At 37.0% G+C, this 26,452-nt stretch overlaps 1 protein-coding gene across 2 annotated transcripts in view; it reads left to right on the top strand.

Annotated features, from left to right (window-relative positions):
* Nucleotides 1-26,452, top strand: part of MYO9A (myosin IXA) — a gene marked incomplete at its 3' end in the record, with an annotated part of 220,604 nt that overhangs the window by 48,719 nt on the left and 145,433 nt on the right. For both annotated transcript variants that reach the window (XM_082860992.1, XM_082860993.1), the window contains exons 11-13: nt 553-674; nt 6,784-6,925; nt 12,335-12,530. In XM_082860992.1, the coding sequence (XP_082717118.1) occupies nt 553-674; nt 6,784-6,925; nt 12,335-12,530 (460 nt within the window). The remainder of the gene's footprint in view (nt 1-552; nt 675-6,783; nt 6,926-12,334; nt 12,531-26,452) is intronic.

Below are 26,452 nucleotides of genomic sequence, written 5' to 3'. Positions count from 1 at the left end.
ATTTAGTCTTGAAATTTGGGAAACTACCCTGCCCCCCACCTTTTGAAAGGTGTTGTAAGAGTTTTATTTTGCTGAAGTTCAGTGTGTATGAATTCCATATGATTTATATCAGTGATCACTGGAGGTGATAGTTTTCCACTTTTCCCAGACATTGTTTCATTAAATCCATTGTTGACGATCCAGCAGTTCTTTTTGATGGCTTAGAGTTGTGTGGGAGAAATTAGGCTTTTTCATTTTATATTTTTCCTTAGTGCAGTCATCAGATAGTGTGGCTAAAACAAATCCAGCCCTAAATTCTCATCTGAGTGGAATCACAAATAGGATTCTAACCAGAAAATTTGGTTGCATGCACTTTTAAAAGAAAACAGACATACCCTATATCGAGATTTTATACAAGTGAAATTTATACATTCTTCCATTGTGTGGATTAGTGATTTAAAAGAGAAAAGTTTAAACTATTCTTTTAATCCTGGTAAAAGCTTTTTAGTCCTTATTCTCACATTCCTGTTATTTTCTGCAAGATGAATATATTGTTAATATGTTACTTCCTAGGAGGAATATAGAGCTGAAGGTATCAGCTGGCACAATATAGATTATATTGATAATACCTGTTGCATAAATCTTATTAGCAAGAAACCAACAGGCCTGCTGCATCTTTTGGATGAAGAAAGCAAGTGAGTATGATTCTTTTCAGTTTTGTTATTGGCCATTTGGGCTTTTCATGTCTTCTTAAGCCCTACGTTTTCTTCTTAACATTATTAAGTAAAGAGCCAAAGTTTCCCATGTATGGCTTTTTTGTGCGTGTTTGTGTGTTTCTAAAAAAATTGGATGGACTTCACTATAGAACTCATTTTTTCCTTGAGTTTTTCCAGATTTCTTCTACAGAGTCACTTTGATGTTAGATTTGTTGGTTTCTATTTATTTTTTGTTTTTGTTTTGTGTTCCTGTCTTCTTGAATTAAGTTTGTGTATGTGTGTTTTAAGAATGGGTTTATTTTTAATTTTTATTGGCGTCTAGTTGCCAACTAGATGCCAATAAAAATTAACTTAAAAAAAAGGGTTTTTTTCCCCAGTTAAAGAAGGTCCTTTTTATTTGCAGTGTCATTCCATACAAAAGCAATAGAAAGATAACAGTCTTAACAAGAAGTTTACAATTGAATATTTGAACACAAAATCTGTACACATTATCATTTACAGTAATTTTACGTGGTAAATTAACTGACTGTAAAAAAAAAAAAGGTCTTTCTAAATCCTCCTGCTGTCTTAACTCTTGGAGAATTATAGATAGAAGGCCTACTTAGTGCTATTTACAAGTACCAAATTAAGACTGTATAACTTACATAAAGCCCATTAACTTACCAGCTCAATTTAATATCTTTGACTATTCAGTCCTCTTAAAAAAAAAAGTTTTATATATGAGATGTGTTTGCAGTTTTCCTGTTTTGCAGAAGAGAAGATAATAATAGATTTGTGATAACTGCCATGGCTGTGCAGGTTTTAAGTGGCAACATATGCTAGATATTTGCCATCCCCTGATAACACTGTTCAATATACTAAACTTATATGTATGCTTCAGAAATAAAGCTTCCTATAGCATCCTCCAGAGTGTTCTCAGTGCTCTATAAAGTATTATTTATAGTTTAATTATCCTAAGAGATGGCAAATCTAGAATTGGAGAAACCAAAGTGGTGAAGTATGTGTTGGTTTTCTGTGACTCTTTAGTAAAATATTTAGAACTTGAATTAGTTCACCTGATTCCTCGCTTAATATTATACTCATTAAACTACAATATAAAATATTAAGCATTTACTATCATAGGATGACTATATACCAGGTTTGTGTGGGGCAATCTAAAGTTTATGCCTGTTGTTCACTTTAGTTATTAATGGTGCCTACTTTTACTCTCAGAATATCCTGGTATGTATGGTAAGTTATATGTCACCCTGTTAATATGCCATAAACACAGAATTGCTACATAGAATTATAAAGTAATATAGCAGAATGCAAAATATATTGGAAAGGAGACTGCTAACAGTTACATCTACCCACTCTATCACCAGTCTATCACATTTATTTCCATTAATCTAAATGAATTAAAATGCAGCCAACACAAAAAATATTTTAATTTTATGTCCAAAGTCGTGAAAGTTTCTTGTATTGCTCTGTATGTCCTGAAACATACACTGTCTCTTATACAATTGTAAGGTTATTAGTTCTTAACTCAGCTTGCATACCTTACTTCTGGTGTATTTTATTTTGGAAAGCGTCATAGGTGATTTTTGATATTTAGTGTTGAGACCCATTATGGTAGATATTGAAATGATAAGCAGTTCTTTTTGTTTGAGCTATATTATGGTAAAAGGACAAGAAAGTTTAAGTAATCGAGAAAAAGATCATATATGTAGTAAATGATGGACTCGAGATTCAAACTCAAATATTGAAATTCAAATACCTGGACTCCAGGTATTTCTAACTAAGCTTTATTTATTTATTTTTTTAACCTGAGCTTTTGTTTTCCTTTTTTATTGAGGTAGCATTGGTTTATAACACTATATAAGTTTCATGTTTACAACATCATATTTCTACTTCTGTATACCCTACAGTGTGCTCACCACCAAAAATTTATTTTCTGTCACCATACAGTTGATCCCTTTTACCAATTTTGCCTTCCCCCCTGCCCCATCCCCTCTGGTATATAAAAAACTAATGAACAAATGAAAACAAAATAAATGACTAAACCAAACAAAAACAAACACGTAGATACAGAGAGCAGAATAATAAGCATGTGCTTTGAAGTATTGTCCTGTATTGCTTCACCGTAATACTTAGGCTTCAGAGTCAGAAGTTCAGGGTTGTATTCCAACTCCCCTTAGCAAATCTCTTAATATCCTTGGTCCTCAGTTTTCTTGCATGCCAAAAGGAAATCATGATGATAAATTATAATGCTGTGTGCTGTATATCTTATGGTGGTTGTGAGCAGCAAATGAGCTAGTGGATATATAATTAAAACATGAATAGAGCAAAGGGGTTTTGTCTGATCTGTTATTCTTTAAGCAAAATTTCATTGTGTGCACATCTTATTTTACAAAGACCATCTTTACCTGGTCAGTTGGTACCTCACATAAATGTAAGTATTACCCCAAGAAGAGAATGGCACCTCTTTGCTGTTACCCAAAAGCTTCTGGGGTTAAGCCACATGGCCAGAAATTACAGGGAGACAGACTTTGGCTCAATATAAGGAAGAACTTTCTAATCATTAGAGCTGATTAGCAACTGCTTCATAAAGTAATAAAATTTCCCATTATAGTAATTATTTTGCATCATCTGTCAGGGTATTATTGTAGGTAGGAGATTGGACTGAACAATCTCTTAATTATCGCTTCAATTATGCTTTTATATTAGTTCTCCATAAAAATTTTTAATAAACCATAGTATTACTTTCCTTTCTTTATAAGTCAGTCAGTCAGTCCTATTATTAACTCCCCTTGTAAATGGACCAGCTTTGTCTCTATGCTTTAACACTCCAGAAGATGCAAAGGCATGAAATATTTTCCCTCTGTCATGTACCTACAAAGAGAGGTTGAAAATAAGTTAGTCTCATTTAGGAAGAACTGTTTTGGGAATCACTTTGAGTATTTTTCCTCTAAAAATATTTTGTTCTGTGGGGAATACATTACATGAAATATATCCTTAGTGGTGTTCCTGCTTCATTCAGTGTGTTTGTAGTGCTTTAGATGCATGGGTTGGAAGTTAGAAGTCTTATTTAATCTTGTCTTTGCTATCTACTGGCTGTTCACGTTTTATAAACTAGATTCTAAAGGATGCAGTGTGGAATTTAGAAAGGAGGAATGGTGTAAGCAAAGTTAAGAGTGTTATCAGTCTTTTCTATAGTACTTAGTGTGATCTGCTGACAGCAGCACTGGCTGCACCTTGAAGGTTGTTAGAAGTACAGAGTCTCATACTTCCACCCCAGATTTCTTTTTCTTTTTTGTTTTTATGTCCGCACGGCATGCAGGATCTTAGTTCCCTGACCAGGGATCAAACCCGTGTCCCCTGCACTGGAAATGCAGAGTGTTAACCACTGGACCGCCAGGGAAGTCCTACACCCCGGATTTCTTGAATCAGAATCTGCATTTTAACAAACTGAAGTTAAGATCAGAGCATTCATTTAAGACAGCATTTTATCAATTTTGCCTGTTCATAAGAATTACCTGGGGAAACTTCTAAATAGTACTGATGTACTATTACATCAGTTACACTGGTCTAGCATCAGTTCAGTAGAATCACAGGAGATGGGGTACAGGCATTGGTATTTTTGAAAGCTCCCAGAGGTACTTCTTATATGCAAAGAAACACTACTCTAAGGCTGCCCCTGCAGGTAGCCTTTGGGGAACACTAGCTGAAGAGCTTTGAAATGCACAGTGTCCGCTCTGACTCTGTTCCAAGCCCTTTTGCTTGGTTATGTAGTATGTATCCACAAATGTTTGTTGAATGCAGGACATGTGGAGAGTTTTTCTTTCCATCTTTCCTTGTTTGGAATAAAAATTGTTCTCATATCTGTCCTTCCTTTCAAAATTTCTTTTCTCCATTCAAAAGTAAGAGAAAAGCAAATCATAAGCTTTTTGATTACTCAGAGGATTAGAAGGTAAATAAACCTTTACCTAGAGACAATGAGGTGAGCATCCTTCCTGAAAAGAAGCATTCTGCTGTGGAGTAGTGAGGGGTAAGTTTGCAGAGGTTGGGTTGGTCTAGGCTTAGGAGCTTGGATTCCAGTTTTCCAGAGTAGGAGAGGCACACAATTAACACTATTGTAGGAAAATTTATTTTGATAGTTCCATTTGGTGACATGAAACAAAGTAAAATTAGAATCGCTGAGGCTACTGTAGAGGCTGTTGCGGTACTCTCTGAAATTGTTTAAGAGTTGTAACCCATTCTAGAATAGCTGAGAGTTCTGGATAGGAGAGGAAGAGCCTAGATAGTTGAGATATTTTGAGGATGGGATAGTATTTGAATGCAAAAGCAGGCCTAGTTGTCTAGGAAAATGGCAGTGTTGGCAACATAAAAAAGTAGGTAACATTTATGTCATCCCTATAGGATGTCAGCTAGTGTTAGGTGTTTTTAACTAGTGTTTAATTCTACTAGCACTGTGTTACCTCATTTTACTCATTTTATGTATTAACAAACCAGTTCTTAAAGAAGGTTGTACCTAGCTTGCCCAAGGTCAAGGACAGAATTGGTAATCTAAGCAATGACTGTCTGATATCAAAGATCATTCTCAGGAGATGGAAACAACCTAAGTGTCCATCATCGGATGAATGAATAAAGATGTGGCACATATATACAATGGAATATTACTCAGCCATAAAAAGAAACGAAATTGAGTTATTTGTAGTGAGGTGGATGGACCTAGAGTCTGTCATACAGAGTGAAGTGAGTCAGAAAGAGAAAGACAAATACCGTATGCTAACACATATATATGGAATCTAAGAAAAAAAAATGTCATGAGGAACCTAGGGGTAAGATGGGAATAAAGACACAGACCTACTAGAGAATGGACTTGGGGATATGGGGAGGGGGAGGGGTGAGCTGTGACAGGTGAGAGAGTGGCATTGACATGTGTACACTACCAAACGTAAAATAGATAGCTAGTGGGAAGCAGCCACACAGCACAGGGAGATCAGCTCGGTGCTTTGTGACCACCTAGAGGGGTGGGATGGGGAGGGTGGGAGGGAGGGAGACGCAAGAGGAAAGAGATATGGGAACGTATGTATATGTATAACTGATTCACTTTGTTATAAAGCAGAAACTAACACACCATTGTAAAGCAATTATACTCCAATAAAGATGTAAAAAACAAAAAAAGATCATTCTCCTTCCTGATTCCAATACGTACTATGTAATTAACCATTTTCGTTTTAATTTTAGAATCATTTTTACACATTAGATATCATATTCAGCATCTTTACAATCTCATGTCACATTATTTTTCATTATTTCAGCTACTGTTAAATAAAACTATTCTCTGAAAGATACTTGCCATATCCTTTTTATTTGTCAGTGATTATTTTCTGTATTTGAAACTCCTACCCAACCTTTAACATCTAGCTCATAATTAATTGTCTCCTTTATCCTCTGTGAACTTTTCCATTGTTCCCAACTAGAGATTTCTTTCTCTTCTGAAGTTTTATATGCCTGTACCATTATGTAGTTACTTCTTAATATTATTTGACTGATTCCCAGATATGAAATGCTCATCAGTGAGTATAAACCCATTGATGTATATTTGAAATAATAATAGATATAATATAAAGCTATACACTAACTGGTATAGGTAAGAAAATTACTACTTGATTCATACATGAAGAAAAAACAAAAAATGACAGTGATTTAAAGGACCTGTCCAAATTGAGAGATCATTCCCTTACTGCAAGTTCTTGACCCCAAACAACATATGATTTAGTTTTTATTATTCTTTGGGTTTTATGGTAGTGCAGTACACTGTGACGTAAGCTAAATATCCAAAGACTTGAGTTAATTTCTCACTTCTGCCACTTGCAAAGTGTGAGTTAGGCAAATCACAACTTTTGAGCTCTCAACTGCAAAACAGGAATACCAATTCTTGTTTTACTCATTTTTCAGCTTGTTATGAGAACTTATTTAATGAAAACTCTCAGTAAGTTGCTAAATGTGTTAGATGGAAATGTAATTACAATGTATTTTAAAAAAACTACTGTATTAGCTGCTGCATCTTTCTTTAGTGTTTTTGTTTTTATTTTTAATTCAGCTTTCCACAGGCTACAAATCAAACACTGCTGGACAAATTTAAGCATCAACATGAAGAGAATTCTTACATTGAATTTCCAGCTGTGATGGAGCCTGCTTTTATCATAAAGCATTATGCCGGGAAAGTGAAATATGGGATAAAGGTGAGTAAATTTATCACTGAATATGCCTTTAGGGCAGAGGAGTGTTCTTAACTATATCACCATCCCTGTCACACTACCCTCTTTGTAGTTGGTCAGTACAGTGGGAGATAGTTTAAGGATACTACTAAAATTCATACTCTACTTTACAGTATTCTGCTGTCATTAGAAGATGGTTTTGTTTGTTTCCTCCTGCAGCTAAAATTGATGTCAGCCCATTCTGTATGTAATAGTCTATTTATTTATATTCTATTTTTTATTTTCTAATTTTTTAAAATATAATTTTTATTTTAAATTTAATTTCTATTTTATACTGGGATACAGTTGACTTACAATGTTATGTTTCAATTGTACAGCAGGTGTACAGGTGTGCAGCAAAATTGTTCCCATATAGGTTATTACATAATTGTAATAGCCTTTTTAGATCTGAAAGAATAGTTACCATCAGTAAGTCTTAAATCCACTAGTTTATCTATGTAGTTGGTTGAATTTTTCTCTTCTCTACATCCATTAGGCCTGACAAAGTTCATGTCATCATGTACCATTGGGTATTTGTGAGCTTGTACTCCTAATGATTATGTTGAAACTCTTTTTTTTTTATACAGCAGTTTCTTATTAGTCATCCATTTTATATACATCAGTGTATACATGTCAATCACAATTGCCCAATTCATCACACCCCCACCCCCACACCTCCACGGCTTTCCCCCCTTGGTGTCCACACGTTTGTTCGCTACATCTGTGTCTCAGTTTCTGCCCTGAAAACCGGTTCATCTGTACCATTTTTCTAGGTTCCACATACATGCGTTAATATACGATATTTGTTTTTCTCTTTCTGAATTACTTCACTCTGTATGACAGTCTCTAGATCCATCCACAACTCAACAAATTGACCCAATTTCATTCCTTTTTATGGCTGAGTAATATTCCATTGTATATATGTACCACATCTTTATCCATTTGTCTTTTGATGGGCATTTTGGTTGCTTCTATGACCTGACTGTTGTAAATAGTGCTGCAGTGAACGTTGGGGTCCATGTGTCTTTTATTTTTTTATTTTTTGCGGTACGTGGGCCTCTCACCACTGTGGCCTCTCCTACTGCAGAGCAGAGGCTCCGGGCGTGCAGGCTCAGCGGCCATGGCGCACGGGCCCAGCTGCTTCACGGCATGTGGGATCCTCCCGGACTGGGGCAGGACCCTGTGTCCCCTGCATCGGCAGGCAGACTCTCAACCACTGCGCCACCAGGGAAGCCTGCATGTGTGTATTTGAATTGTGGTTTTCTCTGGGTATATGCCCAGTAGTGGGATTGCTGGATCATATGGTAATTCTATTTTTAGTTTTTTAAGGAACCTCCATACTGTTCTCCATAGTGGCTGTATCAGTTTACATTCCCACCAACAGGGCAAGAGGGTTCCCTTTTCTCCACACCCCCTCTAGCATTTGCTGTTTGCAGATTTTCTGATGATGCCCATTCTAACCGGTGTGAGGTGATACCTCGTTGTAGCTTTGATTTGCATTTCTCTAATAATTAGTGATGTTGAGCAGCTTTTCATGTGCTTCTTGGCCATCTGTATGTCTTCTTTGGAGAAACATCTATTTAGGTCTTCTGCCCATTTTTGGATTGGGTTGTTTGTTTTTTTAATATTGAGCTACATGAGCTGTTTTTATATTTTCGAGATTAATCCTTTGTCCGTTGATCCGTTTGCAAATATTTTCTCCCATTCTGAGGGTTGTCTTTTCGTCTTGTTTATGGTTTCCTTTGCAGTGCAAAAGCATTGAAGTTTCATTAGGTCCCATTTGTTTACTTTTGTTTTTATTTCCATTACTCTAGGAGGTGGATCAAAAAAGATCTTGCTGTGATTTATGTCAAAGAGTGTTCTTCCTATGTTTTCCTCTAAGAGTTTTATTGTGTCCGGTCTTTCATTTAGGTCTCTAATCCATTTTGAGTTTATTTTTGTGCATGGTGTTAGGGAGTGTTCTAATTTCATTCTTTTACATGTAGCTGTCCAGTTTTCCCAACACCACTTATTGAAGAGACTGTCTTTTCTCCATTGTATATCCTTGCCTCCTTTGTCATAGGTTACTTGACCATAGGTGCGTGGGTTTATCTCTGGGCTTTCTATCTTGTTCCATTGATCTATGTTTCTGTTTTTGTGCCAGTACCGTATTGTCTTGATTACTGTAGCTTTGTAGTATATTCTGAAGTCAGGGAGTCTGATTCCTCCAGCTCCGCTTTTTTCCCTCAAGACTGCTTTGGCTATTTGGGGTCTTTTGTGTCTCCATACAAATTTTAAGATTTTTTGTTCTGGTTCCATAAAAAATGCCATTGGTAATTTGATAGGGATTGCATTGAATCTGTAGATAGCTTTTGGTAGTATAGTTATTTCCACAGTATTGACTCTTCCAATCCAAGAACATGGTATATCTCTCCATCTGTTGGTATCATCTTTAATTTCTTTCATCAGTGTCTTATAGTTTTCGACATGGTCCTTTGTCTTATAGTGTCTTATATATAGTGTCTTATAGTTTTCTACAGGTCCTTTGTCTCCCTAGGTAGGTTTATTCCTAGGTATTTTATTCTTTCTGTTGCAGTGGTAAATGGGAGTGTTTCCTTAATTTCTCTTTCAGATTTTTCATCATTAGTGTATAGGAATGCAAGAGATTTCTGTGCATTAATTTTGTATCCTGCAACTTTACCAAATTCATTGATTAGCTGTAGCAGTTTTCTGGTGGCATCTTTAGGATTCTCTATGTATGGTATCATGTCACCTGCAAACAGTGACAGTTTTACTTCTTCTTTTCCAATTTGAATTCCTTTTATTTCTGTTTCTTCTCTGATTGCCGTGGCTAGGACTTCCAAAACTATGTTGAATAATAGTGGTGAGAGTGGAAATCCTTGTCTTGTTGCAGATCTTAGAGGAAATGCTTTCAGTTTTCACCATTGAGAATGATGGTTGCTGTGGGTTTGTCATATATGGCCTTTATTATGTTGAGGTATGTTCCCTCAGTGCCCACTTTCTGGAGAGTTTTTATCATAAATGGGTGTTGCATTTTGTCAGAAGCTTTTTCTGCATCTATTGAGATGATCATATGGTTTTTATTCTTCAGTTTGTTAATATGGTGTGTCACGTTGATTGATTTGCATATAGTGAAGAATCCTTGCATCCCTGGGATAAATCCCACTTGATCATGGTGTATGATCCTTTTAATGTGTTGTTGGATTCTGTTTGCCAGTATTTTGTTGAGGATTTTTGCATCTCTATTCATCAGTGATATTGGTCTGTAATTTTCTTTTTTTGTAGTATCTTTGTCTGGTTTTGGTATCAGGGTGATGGTGGCCTCATAGAGTGAGTTTGCAGTTTTTTGCAGATTCCTCTGCAATTTTTGGGAAGAGTTTGAGAAGGATGGGTGTTAGCTCTTCTGTAAATGTTTGATAGAATTCACCTGTGAAGCCATCTCATCCTGGACTTTTGTTTGTTGGAAGATTTTAAATCACAGTTTCAATTTCATTACTTGTGATTGGTCTGTTCATATTTTCTATTTCTTCCTTTTTCAGTCTTGGAAGGTTATACCTTTCTAAGAATTTGTCCATTTCTTCCAGGTTGTCCATTTTATTGGCATAGAGTGGCTTGTAGTAGTCTCTTAGGATGCTTTGTATTTCTGCGGTGTCTGTTGTAATTTCTCCTTTTTCATTTCTAATTTTTTTTTTTTTTTTTTGCGGTACTTGGGCCTCTCACTGTTGTGACCTCTCCCGTTGCGGAGCACAGGCTCCGGACATGCAGGCTCAGCGTCCATGGCTCACAGGCCCAGCCGCTCTGCGGCATGTGGGATCTTCCTGGACCGGGGGACGAGCCTGTGTCCCCTGCATCGGCAGGCGGACTGTCAGCCACTGCGCCACCAGGGAAGCCCTACTCACCAAGTTTTAATCCTTCCATCTGGGTGTGGTTATAGTCAAATGCCTAGACTATGCATATCAGTCTGGGACCTTCTTCCAGGAGTGTTAAGCTTCTTGCCCTCCCTATATCTCTGTGGGTATTTAAACGCCTTTTCTTCTGTTCTGTCATCGCCAACCCCTATTGACAGGTGGTTTTAACTGTCTATTTACAGTCCTTAGGTAATCTTATCCAGCTTTAAAAATCTGTATGCTGATGATATCCAAATGCATTTTCTGAAATCTCTGTAAGAATCTAGACAAATATATCCATCTGCCTACTTGATGTCTGTATGCAGACATAGTATACTCGTTATAAGTGGCTGAGTTTGAACCTCTGTTCTTCCAGTTACTGTGTGATAGGAGCCAAGATAGTTAACCTTTCTATGACTCACTTTCCTCATCTATAAAATAGGAATAATAATATCATCTACCTCAAGGAGTTGTTAAGGTGATGAAATGAACTTATCAATGAGACAACACATGTAAAATGCTTAGAAGTGTGCCATACACTTAGAAACCTCTCAATAAATGTTACTCGCTATTATCGTTATTCTCAGCATCTCAAGCTTCACTTGGTCAAAACTTACCTCATAATCCTCATTTTCTATCCCTATACCTTCTCTTTTCTCTAGTCATCTCCATATCAGTATATGGTACCTCTATCCACTTTGTTGCTCAAACCCAAAATATAGGTGTTAACCTAATTTCCTCATTCACTCACCATGCCCTAATCCACCAAGTCCTTTGTCCTTACCTCTAAAACATATCCCATATATGATAACCATTTTCCTTTTCCACTAACTAGTACCATCAATGTAGTCCAAGTCACTTTCGGTTCTTCTGGAATACTGCAATAGCTGGCCTACCTTTTCCATCTTTGTACAGTTCATTCCCTCTGCAGCAACCAGTGATGTTTATAAAACACCAGTTAGCTCATGTCATTATCCTTCCAGTGGCTTTTCTTTACACTTGAATAAAACCCAAACTCCTAGTTCAGGCTTACATAGCCTACATAGCCTATTTATTTGTTTGTTCTTCTACCACTCTCACCCTTGCCAAGAATGCTCCAGCCCCTGGTCTTACTGGTTTTCTCCGAACTTGTTCAACTCCTTGCCACCTATAGGTAGTAGGTGTTCCCTTTGAAATGCTGTTCCTGGTCTTCTCATTTCTGGCTCCTTTTTGTTACTCAACTCTCTTGTCATTTTATGTGATAGTTCTGTAGAGAGTCTTTCCCTGACCAGTGTTTAACAAGCTGCAATAAGATTGTGGAATGCTTATTCTAATTTAAAATAATTTTTGAATTAAATAGTTTTAGGGTCAGATGGGACTTTGTAGAGGATATCTATCTGGTCCCTTTAGCTGCCTAAAACAGAAGTCACTTCTATAGCCTTATTCAACCACTGTTCATATATGTCACCCATTATCTTCTTGGTTTAATAATTTTTTCAAAAGTGACACTGGTACTTTTTTCATGTAGGATTTCCGGGAAAAAAATACAGATCATATGCGCCCTGACATTGTCGCTCTTCTGAGAAGTAGCAAGAATGCATTTATCTCTGGGATGATTGGAATTGATCCTGTAGCTGTTTTCCGTTGGGCAGTTCTCCGGGCTTTTTTCAGAGCTGTTATTGCTTTCAGGGAAGCTGGGAAAAGACACATTCAGAGAAAAACTGGTAAGCAGTAGACATCAGTATTCTACCATGCTTCTGTTTGTTTTCTTACCCTGCCCTAACATCATGTTTCAGATCTAATGAGTTCTGGTGAGTGTATGTGTGTGTATATATATGTTGGTACATTTTTATTAATAAATACTGATAGGAATAATGAGTGTAAAGCACCTGGTATTTTTTAGGCATTCAGACATTGGTATGATTTTTAAACAAAAAGTGAAATTATTATTTAATTATATAGAATTTAATATTGATATTTTTCTCTGTTTTCTTCTTAAGTCATAGTTTTTACTACAAATGAAACATAATGGGGAAGCATAAGTCAGGAGGCAGAAAAATTAGGATGGAGGTAGTATAGTAGAGTGGGGTAACCCAACTTCAGTAATCAGTTGTCATCTCTTCTCTTGACTGATTTTGTGACTGTTAGCTGTTTTTCTTGGAGTGTAATGCTGCCTTCAATATTATGAGGGTAAAATCAGATAATACATGTAAAGTATCTGTTTATGAGGTGTTAATTTTCTTTTCCTCTTACACTTAAGTCAGTTAGCTGGATTTTACTTTAAAAGTTAGGAATGGATAAAACAGGATACTTTGTTTGTGTGTCTCCTCCTTAAATCATAAAATATTCTCATTTTACATTCTGTGGGAGGAGCATCTCTAAAGCACTTGCTACCTACTTGAAATGACACTGTTGCTTGCTGTAGCTCTAGCCTTAGATAAACCATTGCTGCATAGTGAGGATATTCTAATACATATGTAATTATTTAAAATAATTTTTTTTGCCAAGAAGCTTCAGCAGAAGTGCAGGAGGACACATTTTGTGCTTTCAGAACTCCTAGACTTACTCATAGGGCTTTTGGGCATGTGCACTAGCAGTAAAACTGTAAATTCAGCTTTTATGTATTTTAACTGAATAAAATATTTGAGAGATTGTATTTCTAAAATGAGAGGCAAAACTAATTGAATTTCATTTCTGTACTTCAGATTATAACGTGTGCAAACTGGCCTTTGTGGAGAGAACTATAGTTTTTTTTAAAATAAAAGGAGTATCTTAAAACTGCTTTGCCTTTGCCAAAATTATTTCTAAGAGGCTATCTTTGCAAAAGCTTGAAAAAAATTTAAATTGAGGTATAATGGACATATAACATTATATTAGTTTCAGGTATATAACATAATGATTCAATATTTGTGTGTACTGCAAAATGGTACCATCCATTACTATACAAAATTACAAAACTTTTTCTTGTGATGAGAACTTTTACAATTTAATCTCTTGGCAACTTTAACATATGTACAGTACTGCAATATTATTGACTACAGTTACCAACAAAAAGCTTTAAGGAAAAGTTTTTTCTTTTAAGATGCATTCTTATTTATTACAGTGGTCTTTATCAATTATGAAAATTTTGAAAATTGATACATATCCTGCTAAGACGTAACTGACTAAGATAAGAAACTTTTCTTATATTTACTGTTGAATACATTGCATTCTGTAAAAGTTATTCACATTGAATGTTACTTTGGCATTTAAAATATTATTTGTGAAAGCTGGTTCTATGTATATTAGTATTAATTAGGACAAAGACATGCAGTGCTACTAATGATCAACAACTGAAATTATCTTTGATAATTTCTAGATTCTTCTTGTTTTCTAATCTAGTTTTGCTTTCTGGCCAGCATAGAGCTTCCACATAATAAACTCTTTTTGAAAACTCTTTTATACTAGGATATAACATGTATACAGAAAAGTGCACAGAACAAAACATATAGCTCAGTGAATTATCACAAAGTGAAAAAACCCCTGGAACTATCTTCTAGGTTAGGAAAGAGAATATTACCAACATGCTAGAAGTCCCCCTTGCATAAACTTTTAAAATTTCACTTTTTATCAAGAAAAAGAAAAACGATAGTTCATTTGCATTTTGAGGCAGTGACTGAGCAGGTTTGTTACAGAGAATAATTGTATTACAGCATATTAGTGTCAGTGCCAAAATTTAGCATTTTTCCTCCCTCTGCACCACTTACCACCTGCTGTTTTCTGGTGATAACAGATATTATAAAATTAGAACATTGTAGTATTGCAAAACAAAAACTAACAGAGTAACTGTGAAAATGAACTAAGTAGTAGATGCAGAACTCTTATAATGACCATAAGTAGTATGCAAACATATCAACATGAAACAGGGATTGGAGATTATTTAAGCAGAAGTAGAATATATGAAAGGCAGAAGGTAACCCAGTTCAGATCTTGAATGAGAGTAAGAAGAGGTCAAAGATAATATTTCTAATGAAGAAAGAAGATGTAGACTGCAGACGTGCAATATATTTTCACTTCCTTTAAGAAATAAGATATTTCACTGGACTCTTAGCTGATTGTCAACAAATACCTTGATGGTGAACCAAAAAAATCTTTTTCTTCATCAAGCCAACTGAGCACAAATGAGAATATCAAATTTAAATCTACTTTTGACTGTTATTTTTTCTTTTTTATAGACTTTCAAATTAGACGGCACAGTGCCATTTTAAGGTCTTTAAATAAAAATTAATTCAACTTATTCCTTTTAAGAATAAATTTGTTATAGCTGTGGTATGTTATAGCTGGGGCAGGTTATCAGGAAATCATAAAATGTTCTTAGTAGAGTCATATAAATAGGCAGTCTGAGTGAAGGTACATGTTGGCCCTGCTGGGAGGTGGAATTAAAAATGGTAATGATTTTTCTGGTCAGCAGTGAGGTATTGGAGTACACGTATTCCAGTGGTAGCATCCACCTTGCCTCTGTTTTACTCCTCCTGAATAAGAAAGAGCCTGGACTAGAAAGTACGGGGGAGATCATAACTTGACCATGAATTATACAGTGTGCAGATGTGAGTGCAGTGATGCTTATTTTGTTCTTTTGGAGTTACATAAAAGTATAGCCAAAGAGGAATTTTAATCCATCTAAAAAGACTAGGCAGAGACAGCGAATTCAGCTGTGGCATTGGCATAAGAGGCAAGAACGAGGGGCTTCCCTGGTGGTGCAGTGGTTAAGAATCCACCTGCCAATGCAGGGGACACAGGTTCGATCCCTGGTCCGGGAAGATCCCACATACTGCAGAGCAGCTAAGCCCATGCACCACAACTGCTGAGCCTGCGAGCCGCAACTACTGAACCCCATGCGCCTAGAGCCTGTGCTCTGCAACAAGAGAAGCAACTGCAATGAGAAGCCTGCGCACCACAATGAAGAGTAGCCCCCGCTCACCACAACTAAAGAAAGCCTGCGCGAAGCAACAAAGACCCAATGCAGTCAAAAATAAATAAATTAATTAATTTAAAAAAAAAAAAAAAAGAGGCAAGAACAAGAGTCCAGAGTGTCATTCGGTTCCTTAATCTACAGGGAGAAAAGCTGAAGCCATTCATATAGTGTCTGCAGATAGAGAGCTTTAATGGTTCCCACATAAACTTTTCCTCTTCCCCATCCCACACAAAGGACTCCGTAACTCTAATGTGCTCCCATTTGTTTTTGCAAGTGGGAGAAGGATTCCAGTGACCATCTATTTCCAGAAATGACCCGGTACTAAAACTAATTTAGATATCACCTAAACAGGGTCTAGGATCTCTATGCAGTACTCTATCCATAATTCTACCCAGTACTTAAGACAATTAAGAGCATTTTTGTTAACAAACAAAACCCTGACCATTATTTATAAATCAATTCTGTATCAGGCACTATGGTATGGTGATTAAGAGTAAGGGTTTTAGATTAAATGTCAATGAAACAGTAGAGTAAGGACCTCTGAAAGTTCTCCCTTCCATAAAAGCAAAAAGAACACTTGCAAAAATTGTCAGAATAACTTTGCTGGAGCTCCGTGAATTCATCAGAGGCCTTCAGTAATCTGGGAAGTATATATACAAGAAAAAAGGCTGAATATTGATAATGCCAGTGCACTTTGTAGTGTTTTAACTCGCACTACTCACCTCCCTCCCTCCCAAGCTCTACGGTAGCCTTGAAAATCAATCGCCTGGAAGCACAATGAAAATCAGCAGTGTGACAACCCCTGGAGGGAATAGAGGGGGGCTGGCACTCCTTCAAAGCCCCATTCGCAGAGAATATTCAACTTATTTGGTAGTTCCCTGGAAGACCCCACTTACAAGGCTATCTTTTAACCTGACTTGGAGCTTGCCCAGTATGAATAACCTTTTACCTAGGGCTTTTGTCCAAAACAATCAGAAGCAGTTGTTGAACATTGCAACTCTCTGATGCAGTAGATAACAGCTGGGGCAAAGACTAACCAAAACATTTGAAAGGAAAAGCTGGAGAATGAGGTTTCCATAACGGCTATGAAAAGTTCCCATATATTCATGGGAATCTAGATAGCTATGCACATGCATAGGACTGTATACGTGCCCAGGGCTATGCATATGCTCAGTAAAGACCTGAGGATATCCTGATTTCTTACCTCAGGATAACCTTCAGATTCTGTGCAAGCAGGGCAAGGCTAAGTTGTAAACTTCCTAGCTGAGTGTTGAAGGTATGCACCAACATACACACTCAGTGACCCTTGACAAAAACTGGGAGAATTAGTGGTTTCAGGCATGTAAAGATATCTGCCTTCAATCAGTAGCTGACATTTAAGCTTACTGAGCAGAGATTTCCATGGTCACCTGTGACAAACTTTACAGAATTAGTTCAGGAAAGTCCTAAACAAATAGAAGCAACTGTAAGAAACAGCAACAACAGCAAATCCTGGGAAGAGAATTTTCAGAGTTGCCATGTTATATAACTACCCCTGAAAAAATCCAGACATTGATATTACTAGACAAAGTCTTTAAACTATTTTAAATATATTTAAAGACTTAAAGGTAACTATATCTGAAGAACAAAAGGAAAGTATGAGAACAACGTCTCACCAAATGGAGAATATCAATTTTATACATACACACACACACACACACACACACACCAATTTTGAAGTGGAAAAAAATGTACAATAACTGAAATGAGAAATTCAGTAGAAGAGTTCAGCAGCAGGTTTGAATAAGAAGAAGCCAGAATCGGGTGAACATGAAGACAGATCAGTTGAGATGATCTGGCTAAGGAACAGGAATAATAAAGAATGAAGAAAAATAAACAGAGCTTCTAGACTTATGGGACACCATGAGGTATATAAACTTCTGAGAGTCCAGAAGGAAAGGAGGGAAAGGGAAAGAAAGAATATTTCAAGAAATAATGGCCAACACCTCCTCAAATTTGATGAGAAAATTAATATACACATCTAGCAAGCTCAGCAAACTGCAAGGTGGGTGAATTCAAAGAGATTCAAACTTAGATATATCGTGATTAAACTTTCTAGAGGTAAAGAGAGAATATTGAAAGCAGCAAGAGAAAAATGATTCATCATGCACCAAGTATCCTCAGTAAGATTAAAAGTTGTTTCATCATTAGAAAGCATTGAGGCTAGAGGACAGCAACTTGGCACACTCAAAGTGCTGAAAGAAAAAAACACTGTCAATCAAGAATTCTGTATTCACTAAAACTATCCTTCAAGATGAAATTATGACGTTCCCAGATAAACAGATCCTGAGTGACTGTTACTAGCTGCCCCACAAGAAATATTAAAGGGAGTTCTTCTGGCTGAAATGAAAGGACACTAGACAGTAGCTCGAAAGCACATGAAATAATAAAGAGCACCATTAAAGACAGCTATAGAGTTAAATATAAAAGATAGTAAAAATGTATTTTTTACATTTTGTAACTTTTTTTTCCTCCAATCTGATTTAAAAGACAACTGTGAAAAAGCAATAATTATAAATCTCTCTTGGAGGGCATGCCATTTTAAAGATGTAATTTGCATGACAATAACAGCATAAAGAAGGAGGAAGGGAATGAAGCTATATAGGAGGAAAGTTTTTATATACTATTGAAATTAAGTAGCTTTTAATCTAGATTAGATTGTTGTAAGTTAAGATGCTAATTTTAATTCCCTTGGCACCTGTTAAGAAAATAACTAAAAAATAATATAGTAAAAGAAATGACCAAAATATTAAAATAGTATACTAGAAAACATCTATTCAACACAAAAGAAGAGAGTAATGAAAGAAAAGAGGAACAAAAATAATATGTCTTACGGTATATGTGGAAACTAAATAACACACTTCTTAATAACCAATGGGACAAAGAAGAAATCACAAAGGAAATTAGAAAATAATTTGAAATGAATAGAAGAAAATATACACCCATATCTTATGGGATACAGCTAAAACAGTGCTTAGAGGGAAATTTATTTCTCCTTTAGAGAAATTTATCTCTATTAAAAAAGAAAGAATATCTCAAATCAATAACTTAATGCCCCACCTTAAGATTTTAGGGAAAAAGGGAAAACTAAACCCAAAGCAAGCAGTAGGAAGGACATAATAAAAAGTAGGTCTGAAATAAATAAAATAGAGAAGAAAACAATAAAGAAAATAAATAAAACTGAAAGGTACTTCTTTAAAAAGGTAAACGAAATTGACAAACCTTGAGGTGGACAGACCAAGAAGAGGAGAGAGGAGACTCAGATTACTAATTTGGGGAAAGAAAGGGGGGTGTTGCTGCTGAACTGATGGAAATAAAAAGGATTATCATACTATTAACAGTTGTATGTCAACAAATTAGAACCTAGTGGAAATGGAAAAATTCCTAGAAATATGCTAACAGCCTATACTGACTCCAGAAAAAATAGAAAGTCTGAAAAGACCTGCTACAAGAAAAGAGATTGAATTAGTTATGAAAAAAAATCTTCCCACAAACCAAGGAACAGTGAATTCACTGATAAATTTTATCAAATACTTAATGAAGAATTAACACCAATCCTTTATAAACTCTTCCAAAAACATAGACAATAAGGGAATACTTTCATTCTCAATCTGTGAGGCCAGTATTACCAGCATACCAGATAAGACATAACAAAAATGAAAACCACAAACCAATATCCCTCAACAAAAATCCTCAACAAAATCCTTGCAGACTGAGTCCAGCAATATGTAAAAAGTATTTTACACCATTATCTAGTGGAATATACCCAGGAATGCAAGATTGGTTCACTTTAGAAAACTCAAATCAATGTAATACACCACATTGATAGACTAAAGAGCAAAGATCAGATCATCACCTCAATAGACACAGAAGAGGCACTTGACAGACGTGAATACCTTTTCATATTTTTCATCATAATAATGCTGAACAGATTAGCAATAGAAGGAGACTTCCTCAGTCTGATAAGGAGACCTGTGAAAAACCCAAAGGTTGTATCATTCTTGATGGTGAATGACTGAATACTTTTCCCTTAAGATCAGAAACAAGACAGGATATCTGTTTTCACCTCTTCTGTTTAACATTGTCCTGGAAATCCTGGTAAGAGTAATCAGGCAAGAGAAAGAAATAAAAGACATCCAAATTGGAAAGGAAGAAACCATTTTGTTTGTAGATAACATATTTTATGTAAAATTTCTTAAGGAATCTACAAAAAAGTCTACTAGAGATAAAAAAATGAGCTCAAGTTGCAAGACACAACGTCAACATGCAAAATTGGTTGTATTTCTAGACATTAACAGTAAACGACGTGAAAACAAAATTAAGTTCGTGCTTCAGTTACAAGAGCACCAACAAGTATAAAATTCTTACTGATAAATTTAACAAAAGAATTGCAAGACTTGTTCACTGAAACTACAAAATATTGTTGAAAAAGCTTAAAGAATACTGCAGTAAATGGAAAGATATTCTATGTTTATGCATTGGAAGGCATAGTTAAGATGGCAATACTGGATCTACAGATTCAGCATAGTCCTGTCAAAACCACAGCTACCTTTATGCAGATATTGACAAGCTAATCCTAAAATTGATATGTAAAGGAATCCAGAAATGCAAGAAGGACAAAAATTGGAAGATTCACATTTCCCAGTTTGGATTAGGCAGTGAATTCTTAGGTATGACAGGATTAGGTATAAAGCACAAGCGACCAAAGAAAAAATGGATAAATTAGACTTCATCAAAATCAAAAACTTTTGTGCCTCAAAGGATACTATTATTTTTAATTAATTAATTGATTTATTTTTGGCTGCGCTGGGTCTTCGTTGCTGTGCACGGGCTTTCTCTAGTTGCGGCGAGCGGGGGCTACTCTTTGTTGCAGTGAGCGGGCCTCTCAATGCGGTGGCTTCTTTTGTTGCAGAGCACGGGCTCTAGGGCTCACGGGCTTCAGTAGTTGCGGTGCAAGGGCTCAGTAGTTGTGACTCGCGGGCTCTAGAGTGCAGGCTCAGTACTTGTGGTGCACGGGCCTAGTTGCTCCACAGCATGTGGGATCTTCCCAGACCAGGGCTCGAACCCGTGTCCCCTGCACCGGCAGGCGGATTCCCAACCACTGCGCCACCAGGGAAGCCCTCAAAGGATACTATTAAGAGAGTGAAGGGACTTCCCTGGTGGCACAGTGGATAAGACTCCACGCTCCCAATGCAGGGGGCCAGGGTTTGATCCCTGTTCAAGAAACTAGATCCCACATGCATGCCACAACTAAAGAGCTGGAGAGCCGCAACTAAGGAGCCTGTGAGCTGCAACTGAGGAGCCCACGTGCTGCAACTAAGGAGCTGGCGAGCCGCAACTAAGGAGCCCACAAGCTGCAACTAAGGAGGCTGCCTGCTGCAACTAAGACCCGGTGCAACCAAATAAATAAATATTAAAAAAAAAGTGAAATGACAACTCATAGAATGATAGAAGATATTTATAAATCACGTATCTAATAAGGAACTGGTATCTAGAATATTTACAATTCTTGCAGTTCAGTAGTAAAAAACTAATAACCCAATTAAAAAATGGGCAAAGGATGTTAAAAGACATTTCTCCAAAGAAGATATGCAAATGGTCAATAAAAAGCATGAAAAGATGGTCAATATAATTTGTCATTAGGGAATTGCAAATTGAAACCACAGTAAGGTACAACTTCACATCTACTAGGATGGCTACAATAAAATAGACAGGTAATAACAAATGTTGGTAATAAGGATGTGGAGAAATTGGAAGCCTCACATGCTGCTGGTGAAAATTTAAAATGGTGCAGCCACTTTGTAAAACAGCCTGAGTTACATTTTACCCAGCAGTTCCACTCTTAGGTAGATACTTAAAAGAATTGAAAGCAGGTGTTCAAACAAAAACTTGTACTTGATGTTCTTAGCAACATATTCATAATAGCCAAAAGGTAGAAACGACTCAAATGTTTATCAACAGATGACTGGATAAACAAAATGTGGTATATCCATACAATGGAATACTATTCTGTCACGTAAATGAATGAGGTACTAGTACATGCTATAACATGGGTGAACCTTGAAAGCATTTTGTGAAGTGAAAGCATAAGACACAAAAGGCCACGTACTGTATGATTTCATTTATATGAATTTTCTAGAATAGGCAAATCTGTTGAGAAAGAATGTAGATTAGTGTTTGCTCAGGGCAGACAGGGAGATAACAAGGGGCGTGATAGTTTAAAAGTACAGAGTTTCTCCCTAAGGACTCCACACAAAAACTACTAGATCTAATGAATGAATTCAGCAAAGTAGCAGGATACAAGAGTAACATTCAGAAATCAGTTGTATTTCTTTTTTTTAAAAAAATAAATTTATTTATTTATTTATTTACGGCTGTGTTGGGTCTTCGTTTCTGTGCGAGGGCTTTCTCTAGTTGCGGCGAGCGGGGGCCACTCTTCATTGTGGTGTGTGGCCTCTCACTGTCATGGCCTCTCTTGTTGCGGAGCACAGGCTCCAGACGCGCAGGCTCAGCAGTTGTGGCTCACGGGCCCAGTTGCTCCATGGCATGTGGGATCTTCCCAGACCAGGGCTCAAACCCGTGTCCCCTGCATTGGCAGGCAGATTCTCAACCACTGCACCACCAGGGAAGCCCCATCAGTTGTATTTCTTTACACTAACCATGAAATATCAGAAAGGGAATGTAAAAAAAAAACAAAAAAACTGGGACTTCCCTGGTGGTGCAGTGGTTAAGAATCCGCCTGCCATTGCAGGGGACATGGGTTTAAGCCCTGGTCTGGGGAGATCCCACATGCCGCGGAGCAACTAAGGCCGTGTGCCACAACTACTGAGCCTGTGCTCTAGTGCCCGTGAGCCACAACTACTGAGCCCTTGTGCCACAACTACTGAAGCCCACACACCTAGAGCCCATGCTCCACAACAAGAGAAGCCACTGCAATGAGAAGCCTGCACACCACAACAAAGAGTAGCTCCACTCTCCACAACTGGAGAAAGCCTGTGTGCAGCAACGAAGACCCAATGCAACCAAAACTAAATAAATAAATAAATAAATACATTTATTTTAAAAAACCCAAAAAACCTTTTAAAATTACACCAAAAGAAAAGTATCTAGGAATAAACCTGACCAAGGAGGTGAACGACTTACACACTGAGAACTATAAAACATTAATAACGGAAGTAAAAGAGGATTCAAAGAAATGGAAAGATATCCCATGCTCTTGGATTGGAAGAATTAATACAGTTAAAATGGCAATACTACCCAAAGCAATCTACAGATACAGTGAGATCCTGTCAAATTACGCATGACATTTTTCACAGAACTAGAACAAATTCCAAAAATTACATTAACATGATTATATGGAACCATGAAAGACCCAGAATTGCTAGAGCAATCCTGAGGGGAAAAAAAAAGCAGGAGGACTTCACTGGTGGCATAGTGATTAAGAATCCATCTGCCAGTGCAGGGGACACAGGTTCAAGTCCTGGTCTGGGAAGATCCCATATGCCGCAGAGCAACTAAGCCCGTGTGCCACAACTACTGATCCTGCACTCTACAGCCCGTGAGCCACAGCTGCTGAGCCCACGTGCCACAACGACTGGGGCCTGGGCACCTCTAGCCTGTGCTCTGCAACAAAGACAAGGCACCGCAATGAGAGGCCCACGCACTTCAGCAAAGGGTGGCCCCCATTCACTGCAACTAGAGAAAGCCCATGCACAGCAATGAAGACACAATGCAGACAAAACTAAATATAAATAAATAAATTAATTAAAAAAAAAAAAAAAGCAAGAGGCATAACTCTCCCAGACTTCAGACAATACCACAAAGTTACAGTAATCAAAACAATGTGGTATTGGTACAAAAACAGGCATACGGATCAATGGTACAGAATAGAGAGCCCAGAAATAAACCCATACACCTATGGTCAATTAATCTTCAACAAAGGAGGCAAGAATATAAAAGAAACCCTAAAAAGAATATAAAATGGTCTCTTCAGCAAGTAGTGCTGGGAGAGTTGGACAGCTGCATGTAAATCAGTGAAGTTAGAACACACCCTCACACCATGCACAAAAATAAACTCAAAATGTCTTAAAGACTTAAACATAAGACATGACAGTATAAAACTCCTAGAAGAGAGCAAAGGCAAAACATTCTCTGACATAAATCATACCAATGTTTTCTTAGGTCAGTCTCCCAAGGCAATAGAAATAAAAACAAAAACAAACAAATGAGACCTAATCAAACTTACAAGCTTTTGCACAGCAAAGGAAACCATAAAAAAACAAAAAGACGACCAATGGAATGGGAGAAAATATTTGCAAATGATGCAACAGACAAAGGCTTAATATCCAAAGTATACAAACAGCTCATACAGCTCAACAACAATAGAACAACAACCCACTTGAAATATGGGCAAAAGGGCTTCCCTGCTGGCGCAGTGGTTGAGAGTCCACCTGCTGATGTAGGGGACATGGGTCGTGCCCCGGTCCGGGAAGATCCCACATGCCACGGAGTGGCTGGGCCCGTGAGCCATGGCTGCTGAGCCTGCGCATCCGGAGCCTGTGCTCTGCAACGGGAGAGGCCACAACAGTGAGAGGCCCGCGTACCGCAAAAAAAAAAAAAAAAAAAAAAAATGGGCAGAAGACCTTAATAGACATTTCTCCAAAGAAGACATACAGATAGCCAGTAGGCACATGAAAAGATGCTCAACATCACTAATTATTACAGAAATGCAAATCAAAACTACAATGAGGTACCACCTCACACTGGTCAGAATGGTCATCATTAAAACGTCTACGAATAACAGTGCAGGAGAGAGTGTGGAGAAAAGGGAACCCTCCTACACTGTTGGTGGGGATGTAAGTTGTTACAGCCACTATGGAAAACAGTATGGAAGTTCCTCAGAAAACTAAAAATAGAATTACCATGTGATCCAGCAGTCCCACTCCTGGGATCATTACTTGATTGACTTTGGGAGGGGTAAGGGTGGTATTTACCGGAAGGGAATGAAATAACTTGCTGAGGTGATGGAAATGTCCTGTATCTTGATTGAGGATTATATGATATAACTATTTGTTTAAGCTCATCAAACTGTATACTTGAGATTAGTGGAGTTTACTGTATGTGAAATATACCTTTAAAAAAATGGCCCTAAGGCCTGGGAGCTGGCATTATAGAAACTATTACAGGATCAGAGACATGGCTTCAGGTTTGAATGATACAGTGGAGCTGGGATTGAACCCCTGTTTTATATGGTGTAGGACCTTCAAAGAGCTTGAACTCTTCTGTCACTGAAAAGATAATTGTAAAACTCTGTCTGTTGGCCTTGCCTAGAAGAACAAGAATCATATCAGTATGTGTTAGGCCTTAGATAAATTTTGAAAAAACAGTTGCCTAAAAAAATTAGTGCCCCATATCTTCTTCACCATGCGAGAGAATTTATACTGTTTGTTTGGTGCATAATCTCAAACTAAGAAATTATCAAAACTGGGGTAGGAACTTAGCATGAGCAAACACTAAATAAACCTCTTTTAAGAGTTTGAGACTCCACTGAAAATGTACTTATAAAACCATCCTAGGAAACCAAACCACCTTGACAGGGAGTTAGTACACACAACAGAGAGGAGTATCACTTTAAGGTTTGGAAATAGTATTATAGTCCATAAAGCAGTGTTTAAAATTGTTAAAGAGTTAAAAGAAGGCATAGAAAGCAGAATGAAAGAACAGAAGTTAAAAAAAAACAAACAAACCCTAAGTTGTACGTACGATGATGAGACACAAAACAGTCGGTGGGACACAAAACAGTCACAGATATAAAATTACCCATATCCAAATGGCATTGCCACAATTTATTTAGATAAAATAGAAAATTGAGTACAGAGGCTGTAGTCAAGTTGAGCTAGTTTTAATTTAAGATTACATAATAATTTACTATATTTAATATTCTGAACTCTTATATAAAACACTTTAATACCATAATCTTCTTAAATTATTTCTGACTAACAGTATATCATTAGCTATTGAAGGGCCTGAAAGTCTGTTGATAACTTTCAAAAATTACAATTTGGATGGAGTATGAGTAGAACTCACCAGGTGGTTTTTTCCTCAAATGGTCCCCCTCAACTGATGGTTTACCCTAACCCCTAGCCCCCCACCCTGTTACTAACCAAGTGCAGCCTCATCTGAGCCTATGCATTCCTTCCCCCACCCAAGAGTCCTATGAAGGAGGGGATTATTGAGAATAGAATATTTTTATTGGGGTATCTTTTGACTAAGAAATGATGGTAACTTGGTAATACTTGTCTCTTCTTGAAACATTGAACATGTACAGTTACGGACTCTCTGTACTGGATAAATGAGATAGTGTTTTATTAGCTTACTTCTTAATTATAGGATACAAAATGTTTTTTTTAATTTTACAAAAGCCTGATATATCTATCTATATCTATATTTATATCAGATATCTGTTTCTATATCTATCTGTCTATCTATAATCTGATGTTACAGTATCATGAGATTCTGTATCTTTAACTAAAACGTGGATGCCTATTCTCTGGATGTAGATATTCAGTTTAAGGAATTATAGCTTGGTTAAACCATGCAAACCTCCTTGAATTACTGTGCTTCTGTTTAACTTCTAAAATGATTCTGCCTTGA

This window comes from Leucopleurus acutus (assembly GCF_964270905.1).
Source record: "Leucopleurus acutus genome assembly, chromosome: 1".
Classification (NCBI taxonomy): Eukaryota; Metazoa; Chordata; class Mammalia; order Artiodactyla; family Delphinidae; genus Leucopleurus; species Leucopleurus acutus.
Note: the sequence above shows the minus strand (reverse complement) of the source record. Positions and strands in the feature narration are given on the sequence as shown.